At 49.0% G+C, this 14493-nt stretch overlaps 1 protein-coding gene across 1 annotated transcript; it reads right to left on the reverse strand.

The window, feature by feature from the left end:
• Positions 1-3297: 3297 nt before the first annotated feature.
• On the reverse strand, positions 3298-5858 carry LOC144119602 (uncharacterized). The gene is made up of 4 exons (XM_077652180.1): positions 5668-5858; positions 4828-4886; positions 4257-4474; positions 3298-3983 (listed from the first exon to the last, which is right to left on the reverse strand). The coding sequence occupies exons 1-4, from the start codon at positions 5856-5858 to the stop codon at positions 3861-3863; spliced, it is 591 nt and encodes a 196-aa protein (XP_077508306.1). The 3' UTR covers positions 3298-3860.
• Between the last annotated feature and the right edge of the window lie 8635 nt (positions 5859-14493).

Raw genomic sequence — 14493 nt, forward strand, 5'->3', positions numbered from 1 at the left:
CGTCTGCTTGCGCTGCATTTTTTTTTTCGCAGTGGCTTCTACGAAGCGCCGTATGGAGCCGCCACAGCATGCGACCCCGTCGGCGCATACAATTGTGACTATCTGCCAGGGCCCGGATTACGGAACTAGCTCCGACCGCTCTACAATTGAGAGCGCTCTAAAATTCCCGCTCCTATTGGTCACCGGCGCCATTTTGAAAAGTTGCGTCACGGGAAGCTGCAATGGCGTCACGGACAAGAAAAAACGCATGACGTTGCACACCTAACTATGCCCGCGGTTTTAGACTGTTTTTTGCGACCGCTTAGAGTCGGTCTAAAGTGTTTTAGAGGGAAAATGGCGGCGGCGGCGGCGTCTGCTATTTATTTGTGGCGGAGGCGGCAACGTCGGCGCCAGCAACGACGAAGGACGGTGTACGAGGACGCGTATGACTTGCCGGACGAGCTGTTCCGTCGGTTATTTCGACTCGATAAGGAGAACTTGCAGACGAACTGCGAGGCGTACGGACGAGCGCTTTGTCGGTGCGGCGGCAGGTGCTGTGCGCTCTCCGTTTTTTTGCCTCCGGGGCTTTCAAGTGTGTGTCGGCCTCGCACAACCGACGGTGAGCAAGTGCGTGCGGCGTGTGGCTGAGGCCATCTGCAAAGTCGGCGCACAGAAGGGATGGGTGCGTTTCCCGGCGCACCCCGAGGAAAAAGCGGCAGCGAAGGCGACCTTCCTTCCCCGCGGCACCATCCCCGGCGTCGTCGGCTGCGTCGACGGCACGCTGATTGCCATAAAAGCGCCGCGGGGTGACCCAGCAAACCGGGCAGCATTCTGGAGCCGCAAAGGATACTACGCGATGAACACCATGATCGTGAGTAGTCTGGTTTTCTGACCGCATGTGTTCGAAAGCCGCGACCTCGACAATGGAAGTTCACGTCCAAGATTGTCTGCCTGTGAAATTTCTCGCAGATCTGCGACGCAAACATGAAGATCCTTGCGGTCGACCCTCGCTGCCCGGGGTCTTGTCACGATGCCTTCTCTTGGCGCTACTCACGGCTGCGTCGGAAGGTGGAGCACGGGCTGCTGGAGGATGGAGAGTTTCTTCTGGGTAAGCAGCCTATTGATCATCGGGCCACTTCGACAGCACGTATTAAGCTGCAGCAGTGGCTCATACCTAAATGAGGCGGGTTATAACATGGATGACATGCAACAGTATGATGTATCGTATTTATTTTTGTGTATTTATTGTTACTGCTGGTTCAGGGGCACAAGAAACATTGTTATAAAGTGAATCGTATTTCAAGCGTAAAACACCAAGGCCAAATATGTGTGCACATCGTTATTGTCGTGTAGGATATCACAGTACATCATTAACCTAGAAGGCTGTGCTTACAGAGGTACCCCTTAGTCATGGATCTTCTGCATGCCTATGAATTCTGGTTCAGTATACTGGTTTTGAGCTGCTTGGTATGAATCATTTATTACATAGGCAACAACACACTTCACTGCAAATTTTGGTCGTGCAGGAGACAGTGGATATCCACTGGAGCCGTGGCTGCTCACACCAGTGTCAGGGCATCCTGGTGCAAATACTGCAGAAGGGCAGTACAACGCAGCACATGCCTCAATGCGATGTGCTGTGGAACGCTGCATGGGTGTTTTGAAAAGCCTCTTCCGGTGCCTTCAAAGGTACCGGACACTCCACTACGAGCCGGAGCGGGCGGTGGTCATATTTGCAGCATGTGCTGCGTTGCACAACATCTGTCTTGAAGAAGCCCTGGCAGCAGACGAAGACGACACTACTGATGACCCTGACAACAATGGGCCACTTCTGCTTGCCGGGTACTTGGCGGGGACAGGATCCCGCATGACCTACCTGCGTGGTAGAGCCATGCGAGACCGTATTATTGGCCTCTTTGGCACAACCCGTTCGCAGAGGCAAGCACACCTGCAGATGGTGCGGCGACAGCAGCAGCGGCAACAGCAGCACCACCGGCAGTAAGCCCTACACCATCTGGCAGCTCTGGCTGCAATGACTCACCGTGCTGGCATGGCGAGTTGTCGCAGCCACTCTTGCTACGGGGCAGTGCCATTGCCCTGTATTAGTGCGTGAGCCCCTGTGTGATATGATGCCCTTGGCCACTGGTAGCCACATTCCAGCATTTGTAAATTACTTTTTCTTACATGTGCTTGAAAGCCTCCAGTGGCAAGATATGAAGTGCACACACCAACTGCTGCTCCGCCGACAGTGGTCACCAGTATGCCTTTCAGTGCATCAGCAAGCTTGTCGCACAGCTACTGCACTTTCTCCTTCTCAAGTCGAAATACACTCCGAAACAGCTCGTCCAACAAGTGAAATGCATCCTTGTACAGCGTTTTTCGCCGTTGCTTACGTCGACCTGCCCATTTAGGCAAACAGTTGCTTGCGGTAACTATGTGTTTGATGAATGTGCACGAGGGAAAAGTGTGCTGTGGAGACTGCTAGGCACCAGTAAAGCGTTTTTTTTGCACCACGTTTATTCATTGGTCAAAATGATTTTTTTCGCCACAGCTGTTCATACTAGTTTCCCAACTGTAACACACAGCAGGGAAACAAATGCATGCAGCATCAACAGTGATTTGCATATGCCTTGTCGAGTGCTGCGCAGAGATTGCACAAGAACAGTTGTATCTTACACTGTGGCCAAACGGTCGAGTTGGCTGTACATTTTTAAGGCGAACAGTGCGAAAGACACAGCCGGAAAGCAGAGGAAACACAGGATGAGCGCTCGTCCTATGTTTTCTTTGCTTTCCGTCTAAGTCTTACGCGCTGTTTGCCCTTAAAAAAAACTTCATCTTGACTGCCAGCTTGAATGCTAATAATCACAGGTTTGGCATGTTGTGCATACTTGTAGGCCCGATGTAGCCCTGGTTTGCACTTTGCTGAAACACATTACATAACTGGTGGAATGCACAGCAAGTGCTAGACAAGACATTGCTCTTCGTAGATTTTACTGGACCAAAAAACCATGTTACGTATACAAGACACACGAGTATCACAGACGATGATGCCAACATGGCTGCATTTTAAGTTGTAAAGGGACCCACAAACGAGAGCCATTAACATTGTTGCATCACACATTTAAAGGTGGAGCTCAAGCGTCACCCAATTTTTTTTTTTTTGCCTGCATTCAACACTAGTTCAGAAGTGACTTTGGACGAATGCTGGCAAGCCTCATTTTTCCTCGGGTCTATTGAGGATAGAACATGTTACAATGCACACAATGGACACTATACGGAAAAGCAGGAAAAGTAATGCGAAAAAAAACAACTCAGGAACATGCGAACAAACTTAACAGGCACAAAATCGAAGTGTTCAAAATGTATCCAGAATCCCCATATTATGATGCCCTTCATAACTACAGTCACTTCGGAACAACTTTGCCCCACATATTGCACTTGCCCACATATTGCAATGAAAGAAAACAAGCACTAGAAATTGCACCTTGTGCACCTGCCACAGCTGCAGGTAAACATTTGAAAGGAATGGAAAATAAAAGAGTATAGGAGGCTTTCACACCTGGCAGAACTTAAATTACATAACTGGAAGAAAATAAACAGTGTGAAGCATCCTAGCTGCAGAGCTTACAAGAAATAAAAAAATGATGGTATGGCACATGGCAGAGATGATCTTGAATAAATACAGAAACCTGACAGAGAAGCAAACAATGTAAATAAATATAAACACATAAAACGGAAATTTTAACAAGCAAACTAAAAATAGTTCAAGGAGTCTGCACATGGCAGAGAAGTAAATAATGTTCTTGAATAAATATAAACATATGAAGCTGTTCTTTCATAAATATAAAAACACGCAAATAATGCAAATAAATATGAACAATTCAATGTGGTGCAGGTGGCTCAAGCTGCTTTTGTAAGATTAGCGTCGGTAGGTTCACGTTCCGGATGAGCAGCTCTTGCTGCCCATTTGACGCCTGCACAGCATCTGCCACCTCCCGTATGGCCTGCATATAAAAATACATCCAATTACAAATTATTACTGACAACCAATTTTGAGATCTCGCTTAAGCTTTATGCAAAATTTCAGGGGCTGAGATATTTTTGACAAAGTATGGTTGTAGAAGACTCGTGTCAGTTTCATAAACTCAGCTGTCCCAACCACCTCCCACAAGAGGCGTCAAAACAGAAGTAGAGGTGCTCAAAAGAGAGTACTGATATTTATGCTTCAGGTGACGGCTTCGACTCTGCAAAGTGCAGTGTGCGCAGCGAGTACACACCTCCAGCATGCTCTGCTGAAAAGCAGCGTCCTGGCGGTTCCGGGCCTCAGTAAGGGAATCCAAATGATGCGATTCATACAGCGTCTGGTGCAGCACCTCATTGGCCCCATCGTCTCGCCGTCGCTTCCCAAGAAGGCTAGGCGTGGCGCACGATGAGGGCTGCAGTGGGGGCTCTGGTGTGTGCTGCTGTGAGGGATGCGGCGAGGGCACCGGTGTAGCTGTCGGGAAAGAAAATGTGCTCATCACGTGGTGGAATACGCAAAACATTTGGTACAATGTGTTAGAGGACTTGCCATAAATATACAGGACAGCAATCTTGGGCAGCATTGTTATAGCATATTTCATGTGCACATTTGCTAGACTGCTAGGAGATATCACAGCCTCGCTGCAAGGGAAATAAACATTCTGCACTGCGTGGCAAAGCCAGAGAGAGATAGTTTTGTGTATACTGTAGAATCACTGCAGTATTTTGGCTACTGCTGCAAATGCTGCCAGAGAGTATAGTGCTATTACTTTCAAGCAGCTGCCAGAAAGGGTAGTATGGAGCTTGAATAACGGCAAGCCAACTCACGGTCTGTGGGGCTCAGTGTGTCTTGTCGACAACTTGCTGAGGCTCCCCGTTCATCTCCTCTGTTGTAACAGGGTAAAAGGCGCGGCTGATTGGTACTGGCAAACCATGAAACTAAAAGAGCACTAGCAAAAGAGAAGCACTCAATAATGCTCAACCACTTGTCTATGCATTCCTGCACCTCCTCCGAGACTAAAAAACACCACAAATGGAATAAACAGTGCTAGCAAGGCGCAAGGCACAGACATCATGTTTTCAAACGGCCGATCCCTTGTTGTTGAGAATCGACGCAAGCTGGTTCCACACCTCACCTTTTCAACAGCTCTGTATGAGTTTGTTAGGTCGGCAGAAGCCCGAGCCAAGAGCGGATGGCTCTCGATAAACTCTATTATGATTAGCTCTTGCTCGCTCGGCATTCTTCGTGTTGGCGCCATTTCGAGACTATAATTCCCGCTTAGAGAATTGCAGCAGCGAACACAGCGGGCAAAACAAACAGGCAATAGTTTCTGTTCCGCTTTTCGAAAGCAGGAAAACACCTTTGCTCTGAGTTGGGGCTAATATGTTTTTACAGGAACATATGCGTGTGCTGCGCTGCAGCAACTTATAGCACAGCCAAGAATGACCGAAAACAAGCAAGGTTGTTAGCGTGCGCCCAACCGCCTTGCTTGGTTCTTGCTCCTTCCCAACTGAATCATTTGTGCCAGACGTTTATGAATCCAAAAAAGTTGATTGTATCCAACAAGCCGTGCTTCGTGGACGTCTTGTATTTGCTAAAGCAAAAGAAACAGAACCCCAATCTTATGCTTGGCATGTGGCATCTTTAAACCAATAACACAGGTTTACCTCAAATTGTCTTCGTCGATTTTCGGGCCCGACGTTGCGTGCAGGTTCCTTTCTGGAGGCCCGTGACCTTCACTGACTTCGATAATTGTTATCCGCGCACTCTGGACAACCAAATAGAACCCTGATTTCAGACGACGCGTAAAAAAGCAGGAACTAGCCGTGGGATCAGCTGTTTTCTTGAAGGCCGCCATGTTCACTGTTTACATCTGCCAGCGCGCCCTCATGACAACAAAACTTACCCACGAAAGCAGTTATTTGCAAAACTGAATGTCCTTGTTTTGCTTCATGGCTGTGAGAGTGAAATACACTTTTATGAAAGAATAAAAGAATGTTTATTTTATTCACTGCGTGTTCTTATAAAAAAGTTAGCATACGGCCCCTTGCCGTGCAAATAGGCCTCTTGTCCTGCAAATAAACTCTTCCGGGGCGGCACCCTACTAGCCATAGATTTATTCCGCGTTCCGTCACGCGTTGACGTCACGCCTTGTCGTCATGCTGTCGTCATTTTGACGTAACGCTCTACAACTTTAGAGCGAGTTCCGTAATTCGGGCCCTGGTGTTTTGTGGCGTAAGAATGCTTAGACATGTCTTTTCGATACCATTTCGATGCAATAAATGAAAACAAAGTTGCGTCGATGGCATAGTGGTCTCGCTGAGCGGCCTTTAAAGAAGATCTGGATAATTTGCCGCGTGCTCGACTCCCGATAATGGATATTGATCCAATTCTTTTTCTCTTTTTCGTGCTTTGACCTAGAACCCAGCTGAAGGTCAAATTCGGACGGTCCGCAATTTGTAGGGCCCACTCGCGGGCCGCCCACTCAAATCACGTGCCTCCCCCCGCGTACCCTCGACCACCGTTTCTCTCCCGAGTCGGGCAGGGAGAACCGGGCTACGCGGTCTAAGCATGGGGGGGGGGGGGTTATGGAGGCCCGTTCGTCGAGGTGGGCTCTTACCCCCCTCTCTGCCACGGGCACAGTCTTGACCTCCTGCCCCGACGTCACCTGGTCCCCCGCCGTCGACGATGTGAGAATAAACCTTTGTTCTTACTGGCTGGCCCGAGTCTCCCTGTCTGTGCGTTCTCTCCCAGTCTGTGCGCAGAGGAATCGCCCACAATTTGAAGCCCCAGGTCCCGTAGTGAAGCTTTCGCTTCAATATCTCGAACCGCACATAAAGTCGCGGGAACTCTGAAAGTACCGCAATCAGAGGGCGGCGTGCGGGCAGCATTGGGCTGTTGTTGCCAGAAATGGTCCAGCGTGGCGAGTGCGTCGTCTGCTAGGCGCAGAAAGTCCCGCTTGCGGCCGCCTTGTTCATCGCTTTTGTGCAAAAAGTAACCAAAAAAAGTATTCATGATTGAGAGTTTAGATGAGAGGAGGGTTTACAAAAGCCTTGATAGCTTCGCACGTCAGCTGAGCAGCCTCTCGTTTTCTTGAGTCCCCAAGTTTGCGCCGGCAACGCATGATGTAGGCTCGTTATAACGCTTTTCTGCCGCCTGTTCTTGCCTCCGTGTTGTTAGTCGCATGCCGGAGGATTGTGGAAGGTAGTTGAGCGACCCCAATGTCTACGGGCGGACCAACGCTCTAACTGTGTGGCCAGAATGTCCCCCCTGATGAGATCCCTTTCGCTACCGCTTACAGGCGGTGGAGGAGATGGTGAGGAATGCAGCCTGTCCGCAAAAGAAACGCAAAGTAGAGAAGAGCGCTTGGGGAATAAGCGTGGGTCTTAGAGTGCGGACACGTTGAGGTCGTATTTCCATGCAGGCGAAGTACAAAAACGCCCGTGTGCAGTGCGACGTAAGTACGCGTTAAATAACCCCAGGCGGTCTAAATTCGCCCAATAGTCTCCACATCAGCGTCTCTAATTGCTAACGTGTCGCTTCGGGACGTTAAAATCCACATTTCTTTTATTTAAGGCTCATTACAAAATAATGGATAAACAGCACAGAAATAAAACCTCGTAAGGCAAGCTCTCCGAAAATATACAGCTGTCACAAACACACGCACGCACACACAGACACACACGCGGGCGTACACAGACATTCGCAGGCACAGACACACGCGAACTCGCACGCACGCGCACACTCACATAACGCGATACTGAATGAACTACTTCGTAAAACACGCCATCCAACCACCTCGAAAACACAGCGCCCCGTCGGCTCTGAAGTGAGTGGATCATCCATGGTGGCGCCTAAAAATCACATGATCGCAACTCGGAAATAGGCGGGGCGGCGGCACAAAGAAAACATCTGTCGTACATTCATTGCTCCGCTGAATTTATTCGCGACTATGTAACCGCGCTTATCGCCTCGCGCCCTCTCTGAGGGATCTCGACAACTAGGCAAAAATTGATGTTGCCACGGTAGTGGCGGAACTTCAAGTGCAAAGCAAAACAAATGACTTGTGTCGACTTACCAGTAACGCAAGTCATTTGAAAGTTCATGCAGTATAGAGAGCGCAGCGGAAATATCAGCAGCAAAACCGCTTCGTATAGCTTTTATGAAGGCAGATTCTATATACTTAAAACTTCGTCTTCACAACTTTGAGCGTTCGATAGGAAGGCATTCACTTGTGGCTTAAGGAATTGCGGAGGTGAACCGCTGGCTCATCGGGCTTTCCCATGCACGGTTCGTTGGTTGTTTCCGACTAGCTGTGTGTGAGGACGACCGACGAGCTGGCAGTTCATCACTAAATATTTCAGCAGCCAAATGAATGGCGGCCAGCTAGGCGGTTGTGGACGACCGCCGATCTGGCCGCCATTCATTCCGCCGAGCTGGCCGCCATTCCTTTGGCTGCTGACATCTGGAGCGAGCGCCCAGGGGTCATGAAGGGAGCCCTCCAGCTCCTCCCCATCGTCCGCAGGCTGTCTTGGCGGGCTTTGACGTAATTTGCTCCAGGGGAACCCGCATCCGGCTTACCATGGGGCCGCCCATGTCGGAGCCCATGGCAACGAGGATGCTGACTCCCTGGCCAAAGCAGCACACCCCCCTGGAACTCCTGACTCCAAGGGCTTTTGCCCCTTCAACCTGGCCAGGAGCATAGTGTATCGACACTTTTTTGACAACTAATCTTCCATATTACAGAGACGTTACACCATATAAGTGATGCCGGCCATGAAATAACGTTCCAGTGGCTTCCAAGTCACTGCGGGATTATCGCTCAGCCCATACTGAGGAGCGCCACGTCCCAATTCCTCTTTCTAGAACTGACGCGGCCCGGAAGCTCCGCCTACTTGCTCGGCAGTGCACCGAGTCGCAATGGAATGAGCCACATTTAAGAAATACGCGACTGTACTCACTTGATCCAACATTGTCTTCGAGCGCCATCACAGCTTCGCCGTAGAGACGCCGCGCTTTTATATCGACTTTGGTTGGGTGTTGCCTTTACTAAAGCCTATGCCTTCCGCATAGGGATGACCGACACCCCAACCTCTGACCACTGCGGCCATGAAGAATCAATTGGCCATATATTGTGCTCCTGCCCGCAGTACAGTCCACAGAGGGCATGCCTTAGCCACAACTTGACCAACTGGACGACCAACCGCTATCCGAAAAAAGAATTCTACAACATCGAAAGGACCTACCGTCGCAGAAGATGGTCGTGCAAGCGCTTTTGCGCTTCTTACAACCTACCGGCCTGTGCGAAACACTTTAACTGGAACGCCTTGTGTGTGTGTGTGTCTCCACGTGTGCACGTTCCTTTTTTCGCGTTTTCCTCTCTGCCATCTTTCTAACCCATATCCCCCATCCCCAGTGTAGTGTAGCAAACCGGAGACTCACATCTGGTTAACCTCCGTGCGTTTCCTTTTCATTCTCTCTCTCTCTGTCTTGACCACCACGATCGCAGGGTGGCTAATGGCCAAGAGAGAGAGAGAGAGAAAACTTTATTGTTGGAGAGGAAGTCGGGGCACGCCCCTTGGTCTCCGCACGACCGCACTTCACTCAATTGTTTATGTCCCTAAGGTCTATAACACTGGCAGCCCGGCCGGTCGCGATTGTCTGCACGGCCGAGCACTCCGAGCGAAGCAGGGTATCGCAATCCTCCCAGGTCTTGAGGTCCTCTAGGCCGCGCTGGGGAGGGTCAGCCGGGCAGAGGGAAAGTTTGTGGAGAGAAGAGGCGAATGGTTCTGGGCACAAGGTGCAGGCAGGAGTGGGGAAGGAGGGATGATAGTGGGCTATTGTCAGGGGTGAGGGGAGTGTGTGTGTCGGTAGTTACAAAAGATAGTGCTGTGCAATTTCTCTGCATTCCAGCATGCGATCCCTGTCGGTGAAGACCACCTCGCTCGGGTCCGCCCGAAAGTGAAAGACTCAGGCGAAGCCATGGGCCGTCTCATTACCAGGTAGGGATGCATGTGCTGCAGGTGTCCAGATCGGTCTGTTACGTGACGGGTTAGAATTGTATTCGTCTGGGGCGAGACCCGATTCCTGCTGAAATTTAGTATGGCAACTTTGGAATCACTGATGATACACCATGCTTTTCTGCGTACAAAAACCAGTGCTATGGAAGCTTCGTTTGCAGTCTCTGGGTTCTTTCACACGGCCCTCTCATGCCGTGTACTCTGTACACAATTCGCTGTATGAGGCCAATCGTTTGTTGTGCGCAGTTCCATCTTAGCTATCCCATCACCGTTATACCCATTGCTTTGTATAATCATGAAAAATGTAAAAATACAAATAAATAAAGTAAAAAGCAAATAAACAAAATCGAGTAACTAAAACAGCCAAAAAACTTAAAAGAACAGCTCCGGTTTTGAGAGCGCGACGCGACAGCGCGTTGCAGCGTTGTCAAGGGGTCCACGAACGGAATGCAATCGTCCGTTCGGCGCGATGCCAGACGCGTAGGAAAATTTAAGGAAAGGAAGTGACCCCTACGCACATATCTTGGTAGACACCCAAACCGCGCCGTAAGGCAAGGAAAATGAATTATTATTAATAATTGGTTTTTGCGGAATGTAAATGACGCCGTATCTGTCTCATATCGTTAGGCTCCTGAATCGCGCAGTAAGGGAAGGTATAAAGGAGGGAGTGAAAGAAGAAAGCAAGAGAGAGGTGCCGTTGCGGAGCACTCCGGAATAATTTCGACTACCTGGGGATCTTGAATGAAAATCAGTTTTAAGGAGGGGAAGTCACCCCTTTATGACTCACATAACTCAGTGGACACCGAAACCGCCCCGTAATTCAACGAATAATTCCGGCAGGCGGTGTCGACAATTACAACTATGCATTCCGGTAAACATTAGGTTGGCGGCTGCTTCGAAAGGGGTTGACGTAATTAAAAGCCCTTGTATGAAGTGCACACCGCAAAATGTACCATAACGGCGCTTGCAAACCACAGGAAGCAAGTTTCTTCTCTCCGCATGTGTTTCCCGGATAGGATTATGGTTGCGTTTTCCCTTGCTGGTCGTAAGCAAAAAACGTCAGGCTAAAAATTGAATGAAAACAGCATAGCCTCGCAGTCTAATCACCTTCACAGCGTGGATGAGCCACAGTTTTTTAAATAAATTTTCTTTCGTTGGTGCCACGCGGACTGCCCCGTGAGTGCAGTTACTCGAGGTCACCGCAGCAACTGCTCAAAACTAGGTTGCCTTGATATATGGCCGCGCAAAACAGGTCATCCCCAGCGGGAATAAGGAAATCGACCAAATGACCTCAATTCGTTTTATTCTAATTCATGGGAAACTGCTGCACTTGCAAGAAGCATCGGGGGCACAATTATTCGATACAATGGCGACATACAGCTTCAGTGTTGGAACATTCAATCCCTTCTTCTGTGGATGATGGAGGGATGAAAAGTGCGAGGATACGGGCATGTGTACTGGAGGGCTAGCCTCCATGCCCGCTGCCAGCGTGTCATAGAAGGAGGTGTGGGAGGGGGAGAAAATTGAAAGGAGAAGGTAGGCGCGCAGCCGCAATTATTAAGCCAGTTGGCATGTGCTTCCCCCTCAGGCCTAGAGGCGTCCAGAGAGGCCTGTGGCCTTCTCGAAGGACAGGAGGTGCCGGAAGGCCTTGGCGGGATCGTGGCCGCTGGGGAACAGAACTTGTTCCACTGAACAGCTGGGGAGGACCAAGGAGCGATAACCCGCCTCCATGATGGTGCTGGCAGGCACGAAGGCAGGGCACTCACATAGGAAATGCTGGGCTGTCTCCGCTGGGTCACTGCAGAGTGTGCACCAAAGGGAGGCGGTGAAACCAAGGTGAAAGAGGCGGGAGCCGGTGTTGTTGAAAGCCAACCCTGGCACCCTGTCTCTCAGGAGGAGGCTGCGCTCCTTGCAGTCCAGGCCAACAGATGGAAGTGGGTGTGGTGGTAGGCCATTAGCTAAACTTCCTCCAGCGGATAGATCCTTAATCAGATACCAAGCCATCGCTGCCTCCAGTTACAAACTTGCACATCTCCAAACCCGGCCCTATTGAGTCTTATGTGCCGAGGTCAATTTTCAGAAAAATGCGCAAACTTCGAACTTTGGGCCACCTTGGACCATATACTAGGGGAATGTCTTCATGGCCCCTGGAGGGACGACACATGGGAGGCCTTACTACCAAAGACCAATGGGAGGCCTTACTACAGAGCTCCGGCCCGGAGACCTGTATAATGTGCTAACATTGAGGCGCTGGTCTGGTCGGGCCGTGCGGGTGGCCGCCGGTCCAACGGGAACCGTGGTATCACGGTCAGAATTTGCATTATCAGCTCCGAGACTGCCTGAACATCAGAGTGTATAGTAAAACATGTAGAAATTATACATTTAAGGCTGCTGAACTGCCAAATTCTAAGCATTGCTTCCCGAACTGAAGTTCGATTTCAGCTCATTGAGGTTTCAAAGAACTGGCTGCAGCGCAAAAAAATGCTTCTGCGAATTTCCACTGTCCAATCAAAGCCTTTTGGCGGCACCAGTGTTGGATTTTTCCATTCATACGTTGAAGAGTTCAGTAGAGTCGTATCTTTCTATTTTCGCTGGATTGCGGTATAGGAAGGTGGTGCCGTAATGGGGTGGGAAAAGCCAAACATTGTAGTTTTACTATGGAAATAATGCAGCAGCTTAACCACCTTGGTCTGAATAATCTCTGGCTCGGCCTTGTACAAGGTGCTACAAAAGGAAAAGTTGAGCTGCTCTGCAAATAACGGGAAGATAATAATAATAATAATAATAATAATAATAATAATAATAATAATAATAATAATAATAATAATAATAATAATAATAATAATAATAATAATAATAATAATTGCTTTTTGGGGAAGCGAAATGGCGCAGTATCTCTCTCGTATATCGTTGGACACCTGAACGGGAACATCTCTTGGTTTAATTTTTGAGGATAGACGTGTGACCAGCTAATCGCGCGCCTATTTTATGAACCAAATTACTTGCAGTCATAGTAGGGAATTGACATTCTGCGTTCGGGTAATGCGTATACATGCGAGCAAAAAGTTACGGGTGGTTTACCTTGGGGTTAACCACGAATTATCGTGCGCTAGCCCCATTAGTCCTGATTTTGCATGGTGTATCTTGACTTTCATTGCTTTTCCTTGACCTGAACTAGCTTACTTCGGTTGATATATCATGTGATGTAAGTTTGGGTACCAATGCATCATATTAGACTTCTACTGCGGTAGATTTGGTCAATTCTCTACATTCACAAATCCATGGGAGTCGTTCAGTCCAGAGTCAAGGAGTTAGTGACGTAACCGTGCATTATTCAGTCCAAATGCGGTATTTTGTGAACCGTTTAGTCTTCAAGTAACCTTAATATTTTTTTTATCTTAAGAGACAGCATAAGAGCCTTACTGCCGCGGAAAGCCGGCATCGAACATTTGTAAGACACTAGCGAAGGAAAACTTCATGTCTGGGGGAAAGGGATCCTAACGAGCGGCGGCACTAAACTCAGTTCCGCTGGCCGCTGCTTCAGACCACTACGCCATCGCCACATATTTTCATGGTGTTTATTACGTTGAAAATATATTCTGTTTAGATGAACTAAATATTTACAAAGCTTTTAGGAAACGCCACGAAACAAATCGCAAAAAGACAGAGCGACAGAACACTATAGACGAAAGGTAAGGCTGAGCACATCACCGAGAGGGAGTGCCACTGCGATTGAAAGTCGGTCGGTTTATACACTTCCTTCAGATGGACAATCGGTTGGGAGAAACCTTAACGTCCTCCCTGTATGAACCGCTAAGTAGAAAGTGTGTGTGTTCTAGGTCTTATACTTTATACATCCGGGACTGGGGATCCGTGGCTAAACACGACACGTAAATCGCCTCCCGCTACTCTCGGTCAGATTGGATGCATAGCTATACGCTTTGGCGGAACACGTTCTATTACTGCTCGTCAGCTTGTGCGCTCTATTCTCAAGCTGCAAATAGTGTACCAGGCCAAATTTCATCGCCTCATACGTCGACAGCAAGGTTCCCTTGAAGCAATCAATCGGGAGGCTATGCGCTCCTTAACTTATCTCCATCGTATTACACCCATAACCATTGTGCAAGACTACGCTCAATTTAACACAATTTACATTAAGCGGAACCATCGACCAGCGTGAGGCGAATAGAGCGCACAAGATGTCGCTTCAGCTTCATCGTTTACAGACTCTTCCTCGTTGGTCAACCTGTCAACTCACAGACAATCGCCTCTCTGCTTCGCCGCCGATATTAGCCGCGCATATATTTCCAGGGTGCAATATACACCGATGCAAAACATATAGCACTGCAGGGAGTTACCGCAGCTTTACAGTCCCTCCCATCCTCATCTGAACTCCCGCGCTACATATAGAGCGGATACTTGCGCTCGCCTTGCCTTAGAGCTTCAAGCGATACACAGTGCAATGGCTTCCCT

This window comes from Amblyomma americanum, chromosome 1 (assembly GCF_052857255.1).
Source record: "Amblyomma americanum isolate KBUSLIRL-KWMA chromosome 1, ASM5285725v1, whole genome shotgun sequence".
Classification (NCBI taxonomy): domain Eukaryota; kingdom Metazoa; phylum Arthropoda; class Arachnida; order Ixodida; family Ixodidae; genus Amblyomma; species Amblyomma americanum.